This window comes from Chiloscyllium punctatum, chromosome 34, assembly GCF_047496795.1.
Source record: "Chiloscyllium punctatum isolate Juve2018m chromosome 34, sChiPun1.3, whole genome shotgun sequence".
Taxonomy (NCBI): domain Eukaryota; kingdom Metazoa; phylum Chordata; class Chondrichthyes; order Orectolobiformes; family Hemiscylliidae; genus Chiloscyllium; species Chiloscyllium punctatum.
The window spans coordinates 47,419,341-47,444,303 of record NC_092772.1 but is presented as its reverse complement, the minus strand read 5'-3'; the positions used below and the strand labels follow the sequence as shown (position 1 = coordinate 47,444,303).

General features: G+C 59.0%; 1 protein-coding gene across 5 annotated transcripts in view; it reads right to left on the bottom strand.

Moving 5' to 3' along the window:
• LOC140458817 (CD276 antigen-like) overlaps positions 1-24,963 on the bottom strand; it is a 118,187-nt gene that overhangs the window by 29,917 nt on the left and 63,307 nt on the right. For all 5 annotated transcript variants that reach the window (XM_072553471.1, XM_072553472.1, XM_072553470.1 and 2 more), the window contains exons 2-5: positions 18,349-18,426; positions 17,086-17,433; positions 14,393-14,680; positions 9,821-10,637 (exon numbers count right to left, since the gene is read on the bottom strand). In XM_072553471.1, coding sequence (XP_072409572.1) covers positions 10,498-10,637; positions 14,393-14,680; positions 17,086-17,433; positions 18,349-18,415 — 843 coding nt within the window. In that variant the 5' untranslated portion in view covers positions 18,416-18,426 and the 3' untranslated portion in view covers positions 9,821-10,497. The remainder of the gene's footprint in view (positions 1-9,820; positions 10,638-14,392; positions 14,681-17,085; positions 17,434-18,348; positions 18,427-24,963) is intronic.

Sequence of the window (24,963 nt, the reverse complement as noted above, 5' to 3'; positions counted from 1 at the left end):
CTCACACACACACTGACTCTCACTAGGGTACAGGCTCTCTCTCACACACACTCACAGACTCTCACTAGGGTACAGGCTCTCTCTCACACACTCACAGACTCTCACTAGGGTACAGGCTCTCTCTCACACACTCACAGACCCTCACTAGGGTACAGGCTCTCTCTCTCTCACACACTCACAGACCCTCACTAGGGTACAGGCTCTCTCTCACACACACACACTGACTCTCACTAGGGTACAGGCTCTCTCACACACACTCACAGACCCTCACTAGGGTACAGGCTCTCTCTCTCTCTCACACTCACAGACCCTCACTAGGGTACAGGCTCTCTCTCTCACACTCACAGACCCTCACTAGGGTACAGGCTCTCTCTCACACACACACACTGACCCTCACTAGGGTACAGGCTCTCTCTCTCACACTCACAGACCCTCACTAGGGTACAGGCTCTCTCTCACACACACACACTGACCCTCACTAGGGTACAGGCTCTCTCTCTCACACACACACAGACTCTCACTAGGGTACAGGCTCTCTCTCTCACACACTCACAGACCCTCACTAGGGTACAGGCTCTCTCCCACACACACACTGACCCTCACTAGGGTACAGGCTCTCTCTCACACACACACTGACCCTCACTAGGGTACAGGCTCTCTCTCACACACACACTGACCCTCACTAGGGTACAGGCTCTCTCTCACACACTCACAGACCCTCACTAGGGTACAGGCTCTCTCTCACACACACACTGACTCTCACTAGGGTACAGGCTCTCTCTCTCACACACTCACAGACCCTCACTAGGGTACAGGCTCTCTCTCTCACACTCACAGACCCTCACTAGGGTACAGGCTCTCTCTCACACACACACTGACTCTCACTAGGGTACAGGCTCTCTCTCTCACACACACACTGACTCTCACTAGGGTACAGGCTCTCTCTCACACACACACACTGACTCTCACTAGGGTACAGGCTCTCTCTCTCTCTCACTCACAGACCCTCACTAGGGTACAGGCTCTCTCTCACACACACACACTGACTCTCACTAGGGTACAGGCTCTCTCTCTCTCACACTCACAGACCCTCACTAGGGTACAGGCTCTCTCTCACACACTCACAGACCCTCACTAGGGTACAGGCTCTCTCTCACACACTCACAGACCCTCACTAGGGTACAGGCTCTCTCTCACACACACACACTGACTCTCACTAGGGTACAGGCTCTCTCTCTCTCACACACTCACAGACCCTCACTAGGGTACAGGCTCTCTCTCACACACACACAGACTCTCACTAGGGTACAGGCTCTCTCTCACACACACACTGACTCTCACTAGGGTACAGGCTCTCTCTCTCTCACACACTGACCCTCACTAGGGTACAGGCTCTCTCTCACACACACACACTGACTCTCACTAGGGTACAGGCTCTCTCTCACACACTCACAGACCCTCACTAGGGTACAGGCTCTCTCTCACACACTCACAGACCCTCACTAGGGTACAGGCTCTCTCTCTCTCACACACTCACAGACCCTCACTAGGGTACAGGCTCTCTCTCACACACACACAGACTCTCACTAGGGTACAGGCTCTCTCTCACACACTCACAGACCCTCACTAGGGTACAGGCTCTCTCTCACACACTCACTGACCCTCACTAGGGTACAGGCTCTCTCTCTCTCACACACACTCACAGACCCTCACTAGGGTACAGGCTCTCTCTCACACACACACACTGACTCTCACTAGGGTACAGGCTCTCTCTCACACACACACACTGACTCTCACTAGGGTACAGGCTCTCTCTCACACACACACACTGACTCTCACTAGGGTACAGGCTCTCTCTCACACACACACACTGACTCTCACTAGGGTACAGGCTCTCTCTCTCACACACACACTGACTCTCACTAGGGTACAGGCTCTCTCTCACACACTCACTGACCCTCACTAGGGTACAGGCTCTCTCTCTCACACACACACTGACTCTCACTAGGGTACAGGCTCTCTCTCACACACACACAGACTCTCACTAGGGTACAGGCTCTCTCTCACACACTCACAGACTCTCACTAGGGTACAGGCTCTCTCTCACACACTCACAGACTCTCACTAGGGTACAGGCTCTCTCTCACACACTCACAGACTCTCACTAGGGTACAGGCTCTCTCTCACACACACTCACAGACCCTCACTAGGGTACAGGCTCTCTCTCTCACACACACACAGACCCTCACTAGGGTACAGGCTCTCTCTCTCACACACACACAGACTCTCACTAGGGTACAGGCTCTCTCTCACACACACACAGACCCTCACTAGGGTACAGGCTCTCTCTCTCACACACACACAGACTCTCACTAGGGTACAGGCTCTCTCTCACACACACACTGACCCTCACTAGGGTACAGGCTCTCTCTCTCACACACACACAGACCCTCACTAGGGTACAGGCTCTCTCTCACACACACACTGACTCTCACTAGGGTACAGGCTCTCTCTCTCTCACACTCACAGACCCTCACTAGGGTACAGGCTCTCTCACACACACTCACAGACCCTCACTAGGGTACAGGCTCTCTCTCTCTCACACTCACAGACCCTCACTAGGGTACAGGCTCTCTCTCACGCACACACACACTGACTCTCACTAGGGTACAGGCTCTCTCTCACACACACACACAGACCCTCACTAGGGTACAGGCTCTCTCTCTCTCTCACACACAGACTCTCACTAGGGTACAGGCTCTCTCTCACACACACACTGACTCTCACTAGGGTACAGGCTCTCTCTCACACACACTCACAGACTCTCACTAGGGTACAGGCTCTCTCTCACACACTCACAGACTCTCACTAGGGTACAGGCTCTCTCTCACACACTCACAGACCCTCACTAGGGTACAGGCTCTCTCTCTCTCACACACTCACAGACCCTCACTAGGGTACAGGCTCTCTCTCACACACACACACTGACTCTCACTAGGGTACAGGCTCTCTCACACACACTCACAGACCCTCACTAGGGTACAGGCTCTCTCTCTCTCTCACACTCACAGACCCTCACTAGGGTACAGGCTCTCTCTCTCACACTCACAGACCCTCACTAGGGTACAGGCTCTCTCTCTCACACTCACAGACCCTCACTAGGGTACAGGCTCTCTCTCTCACACACACACAGACTCTCACTAGGGTACAGGCTCTCTCTCTCACACTCACTGACCCTCACTAGGGTACAGGCTCTCTCTCACACACTCACAGACCCTCACTAGGGTACAGGCTCTCTCTCTCACACACACACTGACCCTCACTAGGGTACAGGCTCTCTCTCTCTCACACTCACAGACCCTCACTAGGGTACAGGCTCTCTCTCTCTCACACACTCACTGACTCTCACTAGGTTACAGGCTCTCTCTCACACACACACACACACCCTCACTAGGGTACAGGCTCTCTCTCTCACACACACACAGACTCTCACTAGGGTACAGGCTCTCTCTCTCACACACACACTGACCCTCACTAGGGTACAGGCTCTCTCTCTCTCACACTCACAGACCCTCACTAGGGTACAGGCTCTCTCTCTCACACACTCACAGACCCTCACTAGGGTACAGGCTCTCTCTCACACACACACTGACCCTCACTAGGGTACAGGCTCTCTCTCACACACTCACAGACCCTCACTAGGGTCCAGGCTCTCTCTCTCTCACACTCACAGACCCTCACTAGGGTACAGGCTCTCTCTCACACACTCACAGACCCTCACTAGGGTACAGGCTCTCTCTCACACACACACTGACTCTCACTAGGGTACAGGCTCTCTCTCTCACACACTCACAGACCCTCACTAGGGTACAGGCTCTCTCACACAGACTCACAGACCCTCACTAGGGTACAGGCTCTCTCTCTCTCACACACTCACTGACTCTCACTAGGTTACAGGCTCTCTCTCACACACACACTGACCCTCACTAGGGTACAGGCTCTCTCTCTCTCACACTCACAGACCCTCACTAGGGTACAGGCTCTCTCTCTCACACACTCACAGACCCTCACTAGGGTACAGGCTCTCTCTCACACACACACACACTGACTCTCACTAGGGTACAGGCTCTCTCACACACACTCACAGACCCTCACTAGGGTACAGGCTCTCTCTCTCACACACACTCACAGACCCTCACTAGGGTACAGGCTCTCTCTCACACACACACTGACCCTCACTAGGGTACAGGCTCTCTCTCACACACTCACAGACCCTCACTAGGGTACAGGCTCTCTCTCACACACACACTGACTCTCACTAGGGTACAGGCTCTCTCTCTCACACACTCACAGACCCTCACTAGGGTACAGGCTCTCTCACACACACTCACAGACCCTCACTAGGGTACAGGCTCTCTCTCACACACACACACTGACTCTCACTAGGGTACAGGCTCTCTCTCTCACACTCACAGACCCTCACTAGGGTACAGGCTCTCTCTCACACACACACACTGACTCTCACTAGGGTACAGGCTCTCTCTCTCTCACACTCACAGACCCTCACTAGGGTACAGGCTCTCTCTCACACACTCACAGACCCTCACTAGGGTACAGGCTCTCTCTCACACACTCACAGACCCTCACTAGGGTACAGGCTCTCTCTCACACACACACTGACTCTCACTAGGGTACAGGCTCTCTCTCTCACACACTCACAGACCCTCACTAGGGTACAGGCTCTCTCTCACACACTCACAGACCCTCACTAGGGTACAGGCTCTCTCTCACACACACACACTGACTCTCACTAGGGTACAGGCTCTCTCTCTCTCTCACACACTCACAGACCCTCACTAGGGTACAGGCTCTCTCTCACACACACACAGACTCTCACTAGGGTACAGGCTCTCTCTCACACACACACTGACTCTCACTAGGGTACAGGCTCTCTCTCTCACACACTGACCCTCACTAGGGTACAGGCTCTCTCTCACACACACACACTGACTCTCACTAGGGTACAGGCTCTCTCTCACACACTCACAGACCCTCACTAGGGTACAGGCTCTCTCTCACACACTCACAGACCCTCACTAGGGTACAGGCTCTCTCTCACACACACACACTGACTCTCACTAGGGTACAGGCTCTCTCTCTCTCACACACTCACAGACCCTCACTAGGGTACAGGCTCTCTCTCACACACACACAGACTCTCACTAGGGTACAGGCTCTCTCTCACACACTCACAGACCCTCACTAGGGTACAGGCTCTCTCTCACACACTCACTGACCCTCACTAGGGTACAGGCTCTCTCTCTCTCACACACACTCACAGACCCTCACTAGGGTACAGGCTCTCTCTCACACACACACAGACTCTCACTAGGGTACAGGCTCTCTCTCTCACACACACACTGACTCTCACTAGGGTACAGGCTCTCTCTCACACACTCACTGACCCTCACTAGGGTACAGGCTCTCTCTCTCACACACACACTCACAGACCCTCACTAGGGTACAGGCTCTCTCTCACACACTCACAGACCCTCACTAGGGTACAGGCTCTCTCTCTCACACATACACTGACTCTCACTAGGGTACAGGCTCTCTCTCACACACACACAGACTCTCACTAGGGTACAGGCTCTCTCTCACACACTCACAGACTCTCACTAGGGTACAGGCTCTCTCTCACACACACACTGACCCTCACTAGGGTAGAGTCTCTCTCTCACACACTCACAGACCCTCACTAGGGTACAGGCTCTCTCTCACACACTCACAGACTCTCACTAGGGTACAGGCTCTCTCTCACACACACACTGACTCTCACTAGGGTACAGGCTCTCTCTCACACACACACTGACTCTCACTCGGGTTCAGGCGCTCTCTCTCACACACACTGACCCTCACTAGGGTACAGGCTCTCTCTCTCTCACACACACAGACCCTCACTAGGGTACAGGCTCTCTCTCTCACACACACTCACAGACCCTCACTAGGGTACAGGCTCTCTCACACACACACACACTGACTCTCACTAGGGTACAGGCTCTCTCACACTCACAGACCCTCACTAGGGTACAGGCTCTCTCTCACACACACACAGACTCTCACTAGGGTACAGGCTCTCTCTCACACACTCACAGACCCTCACTAGGGTACAGGCTCTCTCTCACACACACACTGACTCTCACTAGGGTACAGGCTCTCTCTCACACACACACAGACCCTCACTAGGGTACAGGCTCTCTCTCACACACTCACAGACCCTCACTAGGGTACAGGCTCTCTCTCACACACACACTGACCCTCACTAGGGTACAGGCTCTCTCTCACACACACACTGACTCTCACTAGGGTACAGGCTCTCTCTCACACACACACAGACCCTCACTAGGGTACAGGCTCTCTCTCACACACACACACTGACTCTCACTAGGGTACAGGCTCTCTCTCACACACACACAGACCCTCACTAGGGTACAGGGTCTCTCTCACACACTCACTGACTCTCACTAGGGTACAGGCTCTCTCTCACACACACACTGACTCTCACTAGGGTACAGGCTCTCTCTCACACACACGCACAGACCCTCACTAGGGTACAGACTCTCTCTCACACACACACTGACCCTCACTAGGGTACAGGCTCTCTCTCACACACACACTGACTCTCACTAGGGTACAGGCTCTCTCTCACACACACACAGACCCTCACTAGGGTACAGGCTCTCTCTCACACACACACAGACTCTCACTGACTCTCAATTCCACTTTTCTGACCAGTCCCTGCTTTGATCCTCGTGCTGATTAAAAATCTCTATCCCTATATTTGATGTCCCAGCCTCGACTGCCCTCTGCAGGAAAGAATCCCACAGAATCCCTCCAATCGAGAAAAGAAATTCCTCCCCGTCTCTGTCTTCAATGGGGTGACCACTTACTCTGAGATTATGCCCCTCTGGGTCCTAGCCTCTCCCACACAAGGGGGGAGCAATCCTTCCACATCTTCCCTGTTCCATCCAGTTTCTCTCTCTCTCTTGTCTCTGCAGTCTCTTCATCTCTTGTTCCCTCTTTTCCTACAGTTTGTTCTTCGCTCTCCCTTTCTCTCCTTCAACAGTCTCTCCATCGTTTGCTGTCTCCCCCTGCAATATCTCCACCACTCATCGTCACTCCCTCACACTCTCTCTCTGCCTCTGCAATCTTCCTGTCACTCTCTCTGTCTCTCTCCCTCTGCAACATCTCCATGGCTTCTCTCTCTCTCTCTCTTGCTTCTCTGTTGCCTCCCCTTACCCTGGAAGGGTTGGATGGCCTTGTGGGAAAACTGAAATGGATAAGATCCTGAGGGGATCTGACTGGGTGGATGTGGAATGGATGTTTCCCGCTGTGGGACTATCTGAAACTGGGAGTGGGGAGGGGGGGCTCACTGATTGAATTGAATTGAATTGATTGTCCCATGTACCGAGGCACAGTGAAATGCTTTGTTTTGCGAGCGATACAGACAGATCACAGAGTTAAGTAGCACAGATAGTAAATAATAGGGTAAACAGCAGCAAAAACAAAACCACAGGTACAGGTGAATGTTCAGGGTTTGTGAGTCCATTCGGTATTGTAACAACAGTCGGGTAGAAACTGTTCTGAAACCGACTGGTGCATGTGTTCAGGCCTCTGTACCTTCTCCCCCGATGGTAGAGGTTGTAGAAAACCATTGCCAGGGTGGGAGGGATCTTTGAGAATGCTGGCGGCCTTTCCCTGACAGCGGGGCCTGGTAGACGGATTCTATAGATGGGAGGTTGGCCCTTTGTGATTGTCCGGGCCGAGTTCACCACTCTCTGTAACCGCCTCCGATCTTGAATGGTACAGTTGCCATACCAGGTAGTGATACACCCAGACAGAACGCTCTCGATGATACACCTATAAAAGTTGGCAAGGATATTCGCCGTCATGTCAAATTTCCTCAGCTGCTTGAGGAAGAAGAGACATTGTTGGGCCTTTGTAACCAGTGCGTCTACATGGAGAGCCCAAGAAAGCTTGTTGTGGGTGACCACTCCCAGGAGTTTGACCCTCTCCACTCGTTCCCCCTCTGTGCTGTTAATGTGTCGGGGGGGCGGGGGGGTCATGTGTAACATCTGGCTGAAAGTCAATAATGAGTTCCTCGGTTTTGCCGACGTTGAGAACTCGGTTGTTCTCAGTGCACCATTTTCCCAGGTCTTCCACCTCCCGTCTGTAGTCTGTTTAATCACCATCTGAGATTTGACCGACTATGGTGGGGTCACCAGTGACCTTGTAAATGGCATTAGTCTGGTATTTGGCGACACAGCCATGGGTATACAGTGAGTACAGTAGGGGGCTGAGTACGCACCCCCCCCTGGGGGGGGGGCTCCAGTGTTGAGTGTTAGTGAGGGTGAAATATTGTGCCCAATCTTCACTGATTGTGTGGGTCAGGAAACTGAGGATCCAGTTGCAGAGAGAGTGGGGCTTCGTCTGAGATCACTAAGTTGGGTAGTCAGTCTCGAGGGGATAATAGTGCTGAAGGCTGAACTGTAATCAGTGGGTAGGATTCTTACGGAGCTGTTCTTGGTGCCAAGAAGTTCCAGGGAGGAGTGAAGGGCAAGTGATAAGGCATCTGACATGGATCTGTTGGTCCGATAGGCAAATGGGAGTGGGTCAAGAGTAGTGGGGAGGCTGGAGCTGATTAATGCCATGACCAGCCTTTCAAAGCACTTCCTGACCACCGAGGTTAGGGTCACTGTGGGGTCTATAAGGGGGTGCCCAGAGGTGAGGGAACTTCCTGCTTTCTGTCCGAAAGTTGAGTCTTTGGCATTCCCTCCACCAATCAGCAGAGGATGAAGGATTATTAAATATTTGGAAGGGATTTAGATTTGTATGAATCAAACCAGCCATGATCTTACTGAATGACAGAACACTCAGAGGGCCGAATGGCCTACTCTTGTTAATTGTACATGTGACCTTTCGTTTAGGTATTTCTATCTTGAAAGAATCAAAATGTATAGCGCTGGGAAGGCACAGCCAGTCAGGCAGTATCCAAGGAGCAAGAGAGTCAACGTTTTGGGCATAAGCTCTTCATCAGGAATGGGGGTTGGGGGGAGTGGGGGGGAAGGGCTGATGCCCGAAACGTTGATTCTCCTGCTTCTCGGACGCTGCCTGAGCGGCTGTGCTTTTCCAGCAACACGCTCCCGACTCTGAGCTCCGGCACCTACCATCCTCACTCTTCCCCCTCTCTTGAAAGAATGTAGAGCCATAGAATGGTACAGCACGGAAGCAGACCCTTCAGCCCAATCTGTCCATGCTGACCAAGTTTCCCAAACTAAACCGGTCCCGTTGACCTGCATCAGGGCCGAGATCCCGGGAAGCCTTCCTGTTCATGTGCCTCTCCACGTATCGTTTAAATGTTGGAACTGTTCCCACATCCGCCACCATCCTCCGGAAATTCAGTCCATCTACGCACTCGGGTCCCATTTCCCCTCTCACCTCTGCAGCCGTAGAGTCATTGAGCCACACAGTTATAGTCAGAGAGATGTACAGCACGGAAACAGACCCTTTGGTCCCACTCGTCCATCCTAACCCAATCTAGTCCCACCTGCCAGCACCCGGCCCATATCCCTCCAAACCCCTTCCTATTCATGTCCCCATCCAGATGCCTTTTAAATGCTGTCATTGTACCAGCCTCCACCACATCCTCTGGCAGCTCATTCCATACACGTACCACCCTCTGGGTGAAAAAGTTGCCCCTTAGGTCCCTTTTATATCTTTCCCCTCTCACCCCTAAACCTATGCCCCTCTAGTTCTGGACTCCCCCCACCCCCAGGGGGAAAAGACCTTGTCTATTTACCCTATCCATGCCCCTCATACACCAGATAATTTATCCATCTTCAGACCGCTCAGCTTCCCAGCACCTTCTCCTGAGTGATGGCCACTACACTCTGCCTCACCGACTCTCTTGAGGATCCAGTGAGCTGCTGGGATCTTCCCTGGTACACAATACCCATTCAGTTCCTCTGCTATTTCTTTGATCCCCATTTCTACATCTCAGCCTCGGGCTTTGAACTGATTCCTGCCCCTCCCTCTCTTTTGCCTTTTGGATATTGAAAGAAACTCTTGCAATCTTCTTTTAGATTTCTAGCAAGCTTACTCTCCTATTTCATCTTCGGCTCCCTTGTTGCTGTTTTAATTATCCTCTGCTGGGGATTCCCATTAATCTTCATCACATATTCTTTCGCGTTAAGGCTGTCCCTGACCACTACTATCTTCGACAGTTTCCCCTTCGGAGCCAAAGGGAGAGGCGGGGGGGGTTAGTTTTCTGTTAGTCAGTACATTCTGATTGCTGCTGAGTGTTTAGGGAACGTTACGTTGGGCTCTTGTGTTACAGTTAAGGGACAGGAGGATGAAGGGAGGGGAGAGGAGGAAGGGAGGGGGGCCGGTAGGGTGCAGACTGTGTTCCCTCACCGAGTACTGACTCGCTCAGAGAGTTCAATTCCTCCTGGATTCCCTGCGGCTCTGAAAGAGGAGGTACCCGAGGCAGAGAGAGACGGTCATTAGCACAGCCACGATCAGGCCATAGCAAAGGTGCAGCCTGTGTCCAAGTGAGATCGCCTCCCCCTGGCAGGAACCTGCAACAACAGGGGATTTTTTAAAAAAACCACCAGATGATGGGGGGTGGAATCAGGCTCCCGAATAGTAGACACCGACTCCCCACCCCCCCACCCCCCCCCCACTCCCCACCCCCACTCCCCACCCCCCACTCCCCACCCCCACCCACCCCCCACTCCCCACCCCCCCACTCCCCCCCCCCCACTCCCCGCCCCCACTCCCCCACCCCCACTCCCCACCCCCACTCCCCCACCCCCACTCCCCACCCCCACTCCCACTCCCCACCCCCCACTCCCCACCCCCCACTCCCCCCCCCCACTCCCCACCCCCCACTCCCCACCCCCCACTCCCCACCCCCCCACTCCCCACCCCCCACTCCCCACCCCCACTCCCCACTCCCACTCCCCATCCCCACCCCCACCCCCACCCCCACTCCCCACCCCCCACCCCCCACTCCCACTCCCCACTCCCCATCCCCACCCCCCACCCCCACCCCCACCCCCACCCCCACCCCCCCACCCCCACCCCCACTCCCCACCCCCACTCCCCACCCCCACTCCCCACCCCCACTCCCCACTCCCCACCCCCCACTCCCCACCCCCACTCCCCACCCCCACTCCCCACCCCCACTCCCCACCCCCCACTCCCCACCCCCACTCCCCACCCCCACTCCCCACCCCCCACCCCCCACTCCCCACCCCCCACTCCCCACCCCCACCCCCCACCCCCCACCCCCCACCCCCACCCCCACCCCCACCCCCACTCCCCACCCCCACCCCCACCCCCACCCCCACCCCCACACCCCACCCCCACCCCCACCCCCCACTCCCCACCCCCACTCCCCACCCCCACTCCCCACCCCCACTCCCCACCCCCCACCCCCCACTCCCCACCCCCCACCCCCCACTCCCCACCCCCCCACTCCCCACCCCCACCCCCACCCCCACACCCCACCCCCACCCCCACACCCCACCCCCACCCCCACCCCCACCCCCACCCCCACCCCCACCCCCACTCCCCACCCCCACCCCCACTCCCCACCCCCACTCCCCACCCCCACTCCCCACCCCCACTCCCCACCCCCACTCCCCACCCCCACTCCCCACCCCCCACCCCCACTCCCCACCCCCCACCCCCACCCCCACCCCCACCCCCCACCCCCACACCCCAACCCCACACCCCACCCACACACCCCACTCCCCACCCCCACCCCCACCCCCACACCCCACCCCCACACCCCACCCCCACACCCCACTCCCCACCCCCACACCCCACCCCCACACCCCACCCCCACACCCCACCCCCACTCCCCATCCCCACCCCCACTCCCCATCCCCACCCCCACCCCCACCCCCACCCCCACCCCCACCCCCACCCCCACTCCCACCCCCACTCCCCACCCCCACTCCCCACCCCCACTCCCCCACCCCCACTCCCCACCCCCACTCCCCACCCCCACTCCCCACCCCCACCCCCACTCCCCACCCCCACTCCCCACCCCCCACTCCCCACCCCCACTCCCCACCCCCACTCCCCACCCCCACCCCCACCCCCACACCCCACCCCCACACCCCACCCCCACACCCCACCCCCACACCCCACCCCCACACCCCACCCCCACACCCCACCCCCACACCCCACCCCCACACCCCACCCCCACACCCCACCCCCACACCCCACTCCCCACCCCCACCCCCACCCCCACTCCCCACCCCCACTCCCCACCCCCACTCCCCACCCCCACTCCCCACCCCCACTCCCCACCCCCACTCCCCACCCCCACTCCCCACCCCCACCCCCACTCCCCATCCCCACTCCCCACCCCCCACCCCCACTCCCCATCCCCACCCCCACTCCCCATCCCACCCCCACCCCCACCCCCACCCCCACACCCCACCCCCACACCCCACCCCCACACCCCACCCCCACACCCCACTCCCCACCCCCACCCCCACCCCCACCCCCACCCCCACCCCCACTCCCCATCCCCACACCCCCACCCCCACACCCCACCCCCACACCCCACCCCCACACCCCACTCCCCACTCCCCACCCCCACCCCCACCCCCCACCCCCACTCCCCACCCCCACTCCCCACCCCCACTCCCCACCCCCACTCCCCATCCCCACCCCCACTCCCCATCCCCACCCCCCACTCCCCATCCCCACCCCCACCCCCACTCCCCACTCCCCACCCCCCACTCCCCACTCCCCCCCACTCCCCACCCCCACTCCCCACCCCCACTCCCCACCCCCACTCCCCACCCCCACTCCCCACTCCCACTCCCCACTCCCCACTCCCCACTCCCCACTCCCCACCCCCACTCCCCACTCCCCACTCCCCACCCCCACTCCCCACCCCCACTCCCCACCCCCACTCCCCACCCCCACCCCCACTCCCCACCCCCACTCCCCACCCCCCACTCCCCACCCCCACTCCCCACCCCCATCCCCACCCCCATCCCCACCCCCATCCCCACCCCCATCCCCACCCCCATCCCCACCCCCATCCCCACCCCCATCCCCACCCCCACCCCCATCCCCATCCCCATCCCCATCCCCACCCCCATCCCCACCCCCATCCCCACCCCCACCCCCACCCCCACCCCCACCCCCACCCCCACCCCCATCCCCACCCCCCATCCCCACCCCCATCCCCACCCCCATCCCCACCCCCATCCCCACCCCCATCCCCACCCCCATCCCCACCCCCATCCCCACCCCCATCCCCACCCCCATCCCCATCCCCATCCCCATCCCCACCCCCACCCCCACCCCCACAACCTTCACCCCCACCCCCACTCCCCACCCCCACTCCCCACCCCCACTCCCCACCCCCACTCCCCACCCCCACTCCCCACCCCCACTCCCCACCCCCCACTCCCCACCCCCACTCCCCACCCCCCACTCCCCACCCCCCTCCCCACCCCCACTCCCCACCCCCACTCCCCACTCCCCACTCCCACCCCCACTCCCCATCCCCCTCCCCATCCCCACCCCCACACCCACTCCCCACCCCCACTCCCCACCCCCCACTCCCCACCCCGGGACCCACTGATCTAGAACAGTCCCATGTCTGAGTGCGCTGATCTAGAACCGTCCCCTCTCTGAACATGCTGATCTGGAACTAGTCCCCTTTGCCTATGCTGATCCAGAATCGTGCCTTCTGTGAGCTGACTGATCTAGAACCGACCTGGAAACGCTCTCCTCCCCCCCCACCCCCACCTTTGAACTCGCTGATCTAGAACAGTCCCCTCTCTGAGCGAGAACCTTCCCCTCTCTGAGCATGTCAATCTAGAACAATCCCCGCTCTGAACATGCTGATCTAGAACTGACACCTCTCTGAGTTGACTGATCTAGAACTGATATCTCTCTGAGCTTACTGATCTAGAAAAGCCGCCCCTGCCCCCAAACCGAGCATAATGATCTAGAACAGTCCCCTCTCTGGGTGTGCTGATCTAGGACCTTTGAATCTCTGACCATGCTGATCCAGGACAGTCCCCTCTCTAAGCTGACTGATCTAGAACTGACCTGGAACTGTCCCCTCCCTGACCATGCTGATCTAGACCGGTCCCTTCTCTGACCATGTCGATCTCAGACCAATCTAGAACAGTGCCCCCTTGAGCGCGCCAATTGTTCTGATCGAGGATGTTCGATCTCGTCGCGGGACGGACGTGCTAATGTCTCCCGTTCTAGTTTCCCAGGCCGTGGGAGAGTGGAACCCATTCGAGAGAATCGCGAACATTCCCCCACTGCCCTGCCCGCTCTGACTCACCCACGATGGCCAGGGTCCTGACCATGTGCTGCCCCAAGAGGGAGTTCTCCAGGATGAAGGTGTAATTGCTGGTAGGGCCCAGATGGATGGGAATGCTGCTAATTATGGAGTACAGTCCCCTCCTGCCAGTCCAGAACGCCGTCCTGCTCTCCTCGGTCACATTGTTCCATCCCGCAGCGATCCACCCCACCTCCGGTTTCGGATACCCCCCTGAACTGGACACGTTGACCAGCCCGGGGCCCGAGCAGTTGCCCAGGTCAAAGGTCACCTTCGGTTCACTGTACGGAGCTGGAGAGGTCAACGCAGACAGAGAGAGAGAGAGAGCAGATTCTTAAAGTACCCTCCTACAGTCGGCCCCACACCCACAAACATCCCCTCCCTCCCCCCTCCTCCCCAGGGACAAAGCAGCCCACATTGAATCCCCCCCCCCAACTCCCAACATCCTGGGGGTTACCATCGACCAGAAACTCACCAGGACCCACCACATCAACCCAGGGGCTCCAAGAGCAGGTCAGAGGCTGGGAATCCTGCAGCGAGTGACTCCCCTCCTGACTCCCCCCAAAGCCTGTCCCACCATCGACAAGGCCCAAGGCAGGAGGGTGAGGGAATACGCCCCTCTGGCTTGTATGTGAGAGTATGTGTCTGTTTATGTGAGTTGTTCTGAGTGTCTTTATGGTAATGTCTGAGTGTGAGTGTATGTGCCTGAGTGTGTGTGTGTGTATGTGTGTGCTGGAGTGTGAGTATGAGAGAGGTTAAGTGTGAGAATGAGTGTGAGAGAGTGAGTATGCGTGTTTGTGTGAAAGAGTGTGTGAGACGAAGTTTGTGTGTGTGTGTGCAAGAGTGTGAGAGAGTATGATTGTGTAAATGAGTGTGTGCAAGAGTGTAAATAAATATGTGAGAGTAAGTGTAATTGAGTGTAAGTGTATAAGTGAGTGTGAGTCAGAGTGTGTGTGTAAGAGAGTCGGTGTGAGTGTGGGTGTGGGTGTGGGTGTGGGTGTGGGTGTGAGTGTGAGTGTGAGTGTGAGTGTGAGTGTGGGTGTGGGTGTGGGTGTGGGTGTGGGTGTGGGTGTGGGTGTGGGTGTGAGTGTGAGTGTGAGTGTGGGTGTGGGTGTGAGTGTGAGTGTGAGTGTGAGTGTGAGTGTGAGTGTGAGTGTGGGTGTGGGTGTGGGTGTGAGTGTGAGTGTGAGTGTGGGTGTGGGTGTGGGTGTGGGTGTGGGTGTGAGTGTGAGTGTGGGTGTGAGTGTGGGTGTGAGTGTGAGTGTGGGTGTGGGTGTGGGTGTGGGTGTGGGTGTGAGTGTGGGTGTGAGTGTGAGTGTGGGTGTGGGTGTGGGTGTGGGTGTGGGTGTGGGTGTGGGTGTGGGTGTGAGTGTGGGTGTGGGTGTGGGTGTGGGTGTGGGTGTGGGTGTGGGTGTGGGTGTGGGTGTGAGTGTGAGTGTGAGTGTGAGTGTGAGTGTGGGTGTGGGTGTGGGTGTGGGTGTGGGTGTGGGTGTGGGTGTGGGTGTGGGTGTGGGTGTGAGTGGGTGTGGGTGTGGGTGTGGGTGTGGGTGTGGGTGTGGGTGTGGGTGTGGGTGTGAGTGTGAGTGTGAGTGTGAGTGTGAGTGTGAGTGTGTGTGGGTGTGGGTGTGGGTGTGGGTGTGGGTGTGGGTGTGGGTGTGGGTGTGGGTGTGAGTGGGTGTGGGTGTGGGTGTGGGTGTGGGTGTGGGTGTGGGTGTGGGTGTGGGTGTGAGTGTGAGTGTGGGTGTGGGTGTGGGTGTGGGTGTGAGTGTGGGTGTGGGTGTGGGTGTGAGTGTGAGTGTGAGTGTGTGTGGGTGTGGGTGTGGGTGTGGGTGTGGGTGTGGGTGTGGGTGTGAGTGGGTGTGGGTGTGGGTGTGGGTGTGGGTGTGGGTGTGAGTGTGAGTGTGAGCGTGGGCGTGGGCGTGGGCGTGGGCGTGGGCGTGGGCGTGAGCGGGTGGGGGTGGGGGGGTGGGGGTGGGTGAGTGGGTGTGAGTGGGTGTGGGTGGGGGTGTGGGTGTGGGTGTGGGTGTGAGTGTGAGTGTGAGTGTGAGTGTGGGTGTGGGTGTGGGCGTGGGCGTGGGCGTGGGCGTGGGCGTGTGGGTGTGAGTGGGTGAGTGGGTGAGTGGGTGTGGGTGTGGGTGTGGGTGTGGGTGTGGGTGTGGGTGTGGGTGTGAGTGTGAGTGTGAGGGTGGGGGTGGGGGTGGGGGTGGGTGAGTGGGTGAGTGGGTGTGGGTGTGGGTGTGGGTGTGAGTGTGAGTGTGAGTGTGGGTGTGAGTGTGAGTGTGAGTGTGAGTGTGAGTGTGAGTGTGAGTGTGGGTGTGGGTGTGGGTGTGGGCGTGGGCGTGGGCGTGGGCGTGGGCGTGGGGGTGGGTGAGTGGGTGTGAGTGGGTGAGTGGGTGAGTGGGTGAGTGGGTGAGTGGGTGAGTGGGTGTGGGTGTGGGTGTGGGTGTGGGTGTGGGTGTGAGTGTGGGGGTGGGGGTGGGGGTGGGGGTGGGGGTGGGTGAGTGGGTGAGTGGGTGTGAGTGGGTGTGGGTGTGAGTGTGAGTGGGTGTGGGTGTGTGTGAGCAGCCTGCACTCCAGGCCAGCCTGGACAGTGGCTCCTGTGAAGGGTGTGCGTGTGTGCTGGCAGCAGGGTGCCAAGTTGCTGTGGTCTGGGGAGAGGGTGCTATACGAATGAAGGTGAGAGTTGTTGCTATTACCTGCGACACGCAGGCTGACAGTGTGAGAGCTGCGGTGGAGCATGGTGCTAACGGAACACAGATAGTCAGCCTGGTCCTCCAGGCGCACAGCCCTCAGCAGCAGTGAGGCGTTCCCCTGTGCGAGCTCCTGCACGAAGAGCTGGGTCCGATTGTCGTACATGGGATCCTGCTGTGCGAGCTGCTCTGTCTGGTAGTAGTAACTGTGAATCACGCGGGCAGAGGCGGTAAGCTGCCAGGTTACGACCAGGTAACGCAGGGGAGAGTCATGGTCTGGTTGGAATGTACAGGGGATGGTCACATCATGGCCAAACTCAGCAACAATCACAGGAACTGAGCCCATCACCAAACCTGCACCAGAACAACACAGACTGTTAGTGTAGAGGGAGCTTTACTCTGTATCTAACCCCGTGCTGTCCCTGGGAGTGTTTGATGGGGGGACAGTGTAGAGGGAGCTTTACTCTGTATCTAACCCCGTGCTGTCCCTGTCCCTGTCCCTGGGAGTGTTTGATGGGGGACAGTGTAGAGAGAGCTTTACTCTGTATCTAACCCCCATGCTGTCCCTATCCCTGTCCCTGGGAGTGTTTGATGGGGGACAGTGTAGAGGGAGCTTTACTCTGTATCTAACCCCGTGCTGTCCCTGTCCCTGGGAGTGTTTGATGGGGGACAGTGTAGAGGAAGCTTTACTCTGTATCTAACCCCGTCCTGTCCCTGTCCCTGGGAGTGTTTGATGGGGGACAGTGTAGAGGAAGCTTTACTCTGTATCTAACCCCGTGCTGTCCCTGTCCCTGGGAGTGTTTGAAGGGGGGGGACAGTGTAGAGGGAGCTTTACTCTGTATCTAACCCCGTGCTGTCCCTGTCCCTGGGAGTGTTTGATGGGGGGACAGTGTAGAGGGAGCTTTACTCTGTATCTGACCCCGTGCTGTCCCTGTCCCTGGGAGTGTTTGATGGGGGGACAGTGTAGAGGGAGCTTTACTCTGTATCTAACTCCATGCTGTCCCTGTCCCTGGGAGTGTTTGATGGGGGACAGTGTAGAGGGAGCTTTACTCTGTCTCTAACCCCGTGCTGTCCCTGTCCCTGGGAGTGTTTGATGAGGGGACAGTGTAGAGGGAGCTTTACTCTGTCTCTAACCCCATGCTGTCCCTGTCCCTGGGAGTGTTTGATGAGGGGACAGTGTAGAGGGAGCTTTACTCTGTATCTAACCCTGTGTTGTACGTGTGTAGACAATGAGACAGACTCTCTGGGTGAACCGTTGGAGATACTCACTGAGCAGAGTGAGCTGGAAGATGACGATGGGAGGAAGCCAGAAGGAACGGAAATCACCTTCACACATTGTTCACATTCCTGCAGCACAAACCGATCGGGTCATTCCTCATTCAACCGTGCGAACCCTCCGAAAGTACCCACTCCCTCAGCACTGACCCTCTGACAGGGCCCACTCCCTCAGCACTGACCCTCCGACAGTGCCCACTCCCTCAGCACTGACCCTCCGACAGTGCCCACTCCCTCAGCACTGACCCTCTGACAGGGCCCACTCCCTCAGCACTGACCCTCCGATAGTACCCACTCCCTCAGCACTGACCCTCCGATAGTACCCACTCCCTCAGCACTGACCCTCCGACAGGGCCCACTCCCTCAGCACTCGACCCTCCGACAGTGCCCACTCCCTCAGCACTGACCCTCCAACAGTGCCCCACTCCCTCAGCACTGACCCTCCGACAGTGCCCACTCCCTCAGCACTGACCCTCCGACAGTACCCACTCCTCAAGCACTGACCCTCCCGATAGTGTCCACTCCCTCCATTCCTGACCCTCTGACAGCGCCCACTCCTTCAGCTCTGACCCTCCGACAATGCCCACTCCCTCAGCACTGACCCTCTGACAGTGTGGCACTCCCTCAGCACAAACCCTACGACAGTGCCCACACCCTCAGCACTGACCCTCCGACAGCGCCCACTCGCTCAGCACTGACCATCCGATGGTGCCAACTCCCTCAGCACTGACCCTCCGACATTGCAGCTCTGCCTCAGCACTGACCCTCTGACAGTGCCCACTCCCTCAGTCCTGACCCTCCGACAGTGCCCACTCCCTCAGCACTGACCCTCCGACAGTGTGGCACTCCCTCAGCACTGACCCTCCGACAGTGCCCACTCCCTCAGCACTGACCTTCCGACAGTGTGGCACTCCCTTAGCACTGATTCTCCTACAGTGCCCATTCCCCCAGCACTGACCGTCGAACAGTGCCCACTCCCTCAGCACTGACCCTCCGACAGTGCGGCAGTCCCTCAGCACTGACCCATCGACAGTGCCCCCTTCCTCACCACTGACCCTCCGACAGTGTGGCACTCCCTCAGCACTGACTCTCCGATAGTGCCCTCTCCCTTAGCACTGACCCTCCGACAGTGCCCACTCCCTCAGCACTGACCCTCCGACATTGCAGCTCTCCCTGAGCACTGACCGTCCGACAGTGCCCAATCCCTCAGCACTGACCCTCCGACAGTGCCCACTCCCTCAGCACTGACCCTCTGATAGTGTCCACTCCCTCAGCACTGACCCTCCAACAAGTGCCCACTCCCTCAGCACTGACCCTCCGACAGTGTGGCACTCCCTCAGCACTGACCCTCCGACAGTGCCCACTCCCTCAGCACTGACCTTCCGACAGTGTGGCACTCCCTTAGCACTGATTCTCCTACAGTGCCCATTCCCCCAGCACTGACTGTCGAACAGTGCCCACTCCCTCAGCACTGACCCTCCGACAGTGCGGCAGTCCCTCAGCACTGACCCATCGACAGTGCCCCCTTCCTCACCACTGACCCTCCGACAGTGTGGCACTCCCTCAGCACTGACTCTCCGATAGTGCCCACTCCCTCAGCACTGACCCTCCGACATTGCAGCTCTCCCTGAGCACTGACCGTCCGACAGTGCCCAATCCCTCAGCACTGACCCTCCGACAGTGCCCACTCCCTCAGCACTGACCCTCTGATAGTGTCCACTCCCTCAGCACTGACCCTCCAACAAGTGCCCACTCCCTCAGCACTGACCCTCCGACAGTACCCACTCCCTCAGCACTAACCCTCTGACAGTGCCCACTCCCTCAGCACTGACCCTCCAACAGTGCCCACTCCCTCAGCACTGACCCTCCGACAGTACCCACTCTCTTAGCACTGACCCTCCCACAGTGCCCAATCCCTCAGCACTGACCCTCCGACAGTGCCCACTCCCTCAGCACTGAACCTCTGATAGTGTCCACTCCCTCAGCACTGACCCTCCAACAAGTACCCACTCCCTCAGCACTAACCCTCTGACAGTGCCCACTCCCTCAGCACTGACCCTCCAACAGTGCCCACTCCCTCAGCACTGACCCTCCGACAGTACCCACTCTCTTAGCACTGACCCTCCCACAGTGCCCACTCCCTCAGCACTGAGCCTCTGATAGTGTCCACTCCCTGAGCACTGACCGTCCGACAGTGCCCACTCCCTCAGCACTGACCGTCCGACAGTGTGGCACTCCCCCAGCACTGACCCTCCGACTGTGCCCACTCCCTCAGCACTGACCCTCCAACAGTGCGGCACTTCGTCAGCACTGACCATTCAACAGTGCCCACTCCCTCAGCACTGACCCTTCGACAGTGTCCACTCCCTCAGCACTGACCCTCCGACAGTACCCACTCCCTCAGCACTAACCCTCCGACAGTGCCCACTCCCTCAGCACTGACCCTCCGACAGTGCCCACTCCCTCAGCACTGACCCGCTGACAGTGCCCAGTCCCTCAGCACTGACTCTCCGACAGTGCCCACTCCCTCAGCACTGACCCTCCGACAGTGCCCACTCCCTCAGCACTGACCCTCTGACAGTGTGGCACTCCCTCAGCACTGATCCTCTGACAGTTCGGCATTCCCTCAGCACTGACCCTCCGACAGTGCCCACTCCCTCAGCACTGACCCTCTGACACTGCAGCACTCCCTCAGCACTGACCCGCTGACAGTGCCCACTCCCTCAGCACTGACCCACCGACAGTGCCCACTCCCTCAGCACTGACCGTCCGACAGTGCCCACTCCCTCAGCACTGACCGTCCGACAGTGCACACTCCCTCAGCACTGACCTTCCGAAAATGCCCACTCCCTCAGCACTGACACTCCGACAGTGCCCACTCCCTCAGCACTGACCCACCGACAGTGTCCTCTCCCTCAGCACTGACCCTCCGACAGTGCCCACTCCCTCAGCACTGACCCTCCAACAGTGCCCTCTCCCTCAGCACTGACCGTCCGAGAGTGCCCACTCCCTCAGCACTGACCCTCCAACAGTGCCCACTACCTCAGCACTGACCCTCCAACAGTGCCCACTCCCTCAGCACTGACCCACTGACAGTGTCCTCTCCTTCAGCACTGACCCTCCGACAGTGCCCACTGCCTCAGCACTGACCCTCCGACAGTGCCCACTCCCTCAGCACTGAGCCTCTGACAGTGCAGCACTCGCTCTGCACTGAACCGCTGACAGTGCCCACTCCCTCAGCACTGACCCACCGACAGTGCCTACTCCCTCAGCACTGACCGTCCGACAGTGCCCACTCCCTCAGCACTGACCCTCCGACAGTGCCCACTCCCTCAGCACTGACCCTCTGATGGTGTCCACACCCTCAGTCCTGACCCTCCGACAGTGCCCACTCCATCAGCACTGACCCTCCGACAGTGCCCACTCCCTCAGCACTGACCCGCTGACAGTGCACATTCCCTCAGCACTGACCCTCCGAAAGTGTCCTCTCCCTCAGCACTGACCCTCCGACAGTGCACACTTCCTCAGTACTGACCCTCCGACAGTGCCCACTCCATCAGCACTAACCCTCCGACAGTGCCCACTCCCTCAGCACTAACCCTCCGACAGTGCCCACTCCCTCAGCACTGACTCTCCGACAGTGTGGCACTCCCTCAGCACTGACCCTCCGACATTGCAGCTCTCCCTCAGCACTGACCCTCCGACAGTGCCCACTCCCTCAGCACTGACCCTCCGACAGTGCCCACTCCCTCAGCACTGACCCTCCGACAGTGCCCACTCCCTCAGCACTGACCCTCCGACAGTGCCCACTCCGTCAGCACTGACCCTCCGACAGTGCCCACTCCCTCAGCACTGACCCTCCCACAGTGCAGTACTCCCTCAGCACTGACCCTCCAACAGTGCCCACTCCCTCAGCACTGACCCTCCGACAGTACCCACTCTCTTAGCACTGACCCTCCCACAGTGCCCACTCTCTTAGCACTGACCCTCCCACAGTGCCCACTCCCTCAGCACTGACCGTCCGACAGTGTGGCACTTCGTCAGCACTGACCATTCAACAGTGCCCACTCCCTCAGGACTGACCCTTCGACAGTGTCCACTCCCTCAGCACTGACCCTCCGACAGTACCCACTCCCTCAGCACTAACCCTCCGACAGTGCCCACTCCCTCAGCACTGACCCTCCGACAGTGCCCACTCCCTCAGCACTGACCCTCCGACAGTGCAGCACTCCCTCAGCACTGACCCTCTGACAGTGCCCAGTCCCTCAGCACTGACTCTCCGACAGTGCCCACTCCCTCAGCACTGACCCTCCGACAGTGCCCACTCCCTCAGCACTGACCCTCTGACAGTGTGGCACTCCCTCAGCACTGATCCTCTGACAGTTCGGCATTCCCTCAGCACTGACCCTCCGACAGTGCCCACTCCCTCAGCACTGACCCTCTGACACTGCAGCACTCCCTCAGCACTGACCCGCTGACAGTGCCCACTCCCTCAGCACTGACCTACCGACAGTGCCCACTCCCTCAGCACTGACCGTCCGACAGTGCCCACTCCCTCAGCACTGACCGTCCGACAGTGCACACTCCCTCAGCACTGACCTTCCGAAAATGCCCACTCCCTCAGCACTGACACTCCGACAGTGCCCACTCCCTCAGCACTGACCCTCCGACAGTGCCCACTCCCTCAGCACTGACCGTCCGACAGTGCCCACTCCCTCAGCACTGACCGTCCGACAGTGCACACTCCCTCAGCACTGACCTTCCGAAAATGCCCACTCCCTCAGCACTGACCCACCGACAGTGTCCTCTCCCTCAGCACTGACCCTCCGACAGTGCCCACTCCCTCAGCACTGACCCTCCAACAGTGCCCTCTCCCTCAGCACTGACCGTCCGAGAGTGCCCACTCCCTCAGCACTGACCCTCCAACAGTGCCCACTCCCTCAGCACTGACCCTCTGACAGTGCAGCACTCGCTCAGCACTGAACCGCTGACAGTGCCCACTCCCTCAGCACTGACCCACCGACAGTGCCTACTCCCTCAGCACTGACCGTCCGACAGTGCCCACTCCCTCAGCACTGACCCTCCGACAGTGCCCACTCCCTCAGCACTGACCCTCTGATGGTGTCCACACCCTCAGTCCTGACCCTCCGACAGTGCCCACTCCATCAGCACTGACCCTCCGACAGTGCCCACTCCCTCAGCACTGACCCACTGACAGTGCACATTCCCTCAGCACTGACCCTCCGAAAGTGTCCTCTCCCTCAGCACTGACCCTCCGACAGTGCACACTTCCTCAGTACTGACCCTCCGACAGTGCCCACTCCATCAGCACTAACCCTCCGACAGTGCCCACTCCCTCAGCACTAACCCTCCGACAGTGCCCACTCCCTCAGCACTGACTCTCCGACAGTGTGGCACTCCCTCAGCACTGACCCTCCGACATTGCAGCTCTCCCTCAGCACTGACCCTCTGACAGTGCCCACTCCCTCAGCACTGACCCTCCGACAGTGCCCATTCCCTCAGCACTGACCCTCCGACAGTGCCCACTCCCTCAGCACTGACCCTCCGACAGTGCCCACTCCGTCAGCACTGACCCTCCGACAGTGCCCACTCCCTCAGCACTGATGCTCCGACAGTGCCCACTCCCTCAGCACTGACCCTCCCACAGTGGCAACTGCTTTAGCACTGACCCTCCGACAGTGCCCACTCCCTCAGCACTGACCCTCCCACAGTGGCAACTGCTTTAGCACTGACCCTCTGACAGTGCCCACTCCCTCAGCACTGACCCTCCCACAGTGCAGTACTCCCTCAGCACTGACCCTCCAACAGTGCCCACTCCCTCAGCACTGACCCTCCGACTGTACCCACTCTCTTAGCACTGACCCTCCCACAGTACCCACTCCCTCAGCACTGAGCCTCTGATAGTGTCCACTCCCTGAGCACTGACCGTCCGACAGTGCCCACTCCCTCAGCACTGACCGTCCGACAGTGTGGCACTCCCCCAGCACTGACCCTCCGACTGTGCCCACTCCCTCAGCACTGACCCTCCAACAGTGCGGCACTTCGTCAGCACTGACCATTCAACAGTGCCCACTCCCTCAGCACTGACCCTTCGACAGTGTCCACTCCCTCAGCACTGACCCTCCGACAGTACCCACTCCCTCAGCACTGACCCTCCGACAGTGCCCACTCCCTCAGCACTGACCCTCCGACAGTGCCCACTCCCTCAGCACTGACCCTCCGACAGTGCAGCACTCCCTCAGCACTGACCCTCTGACAGTGCCCAGTCCCTCAGCACTGACTCTCCGACAGTGCCCACTCCCTCAGCACTGACCCTCCGACAGTGCCCACTCCCTCAGCACTGACCCTCTGACAGTGTGGCACTCCCTCAGCACTGATCCTCTGACAGTTCGGCATTCCCTCAGCACTGACCCTCCGACAGTGCCCACTCCCTCAGCACTGACCCTCTGACACTGCAGCACTCCCTCAGCACTGACCCGCTGACAGTGCCCACTCCCTCAGCACTGACCCGCTGACAGTGCCCACTCCCTCAGCACTGACCCACCGACAGTGCCCACTCCCTCAGCACTGACCGTCCGACAGTGCCCA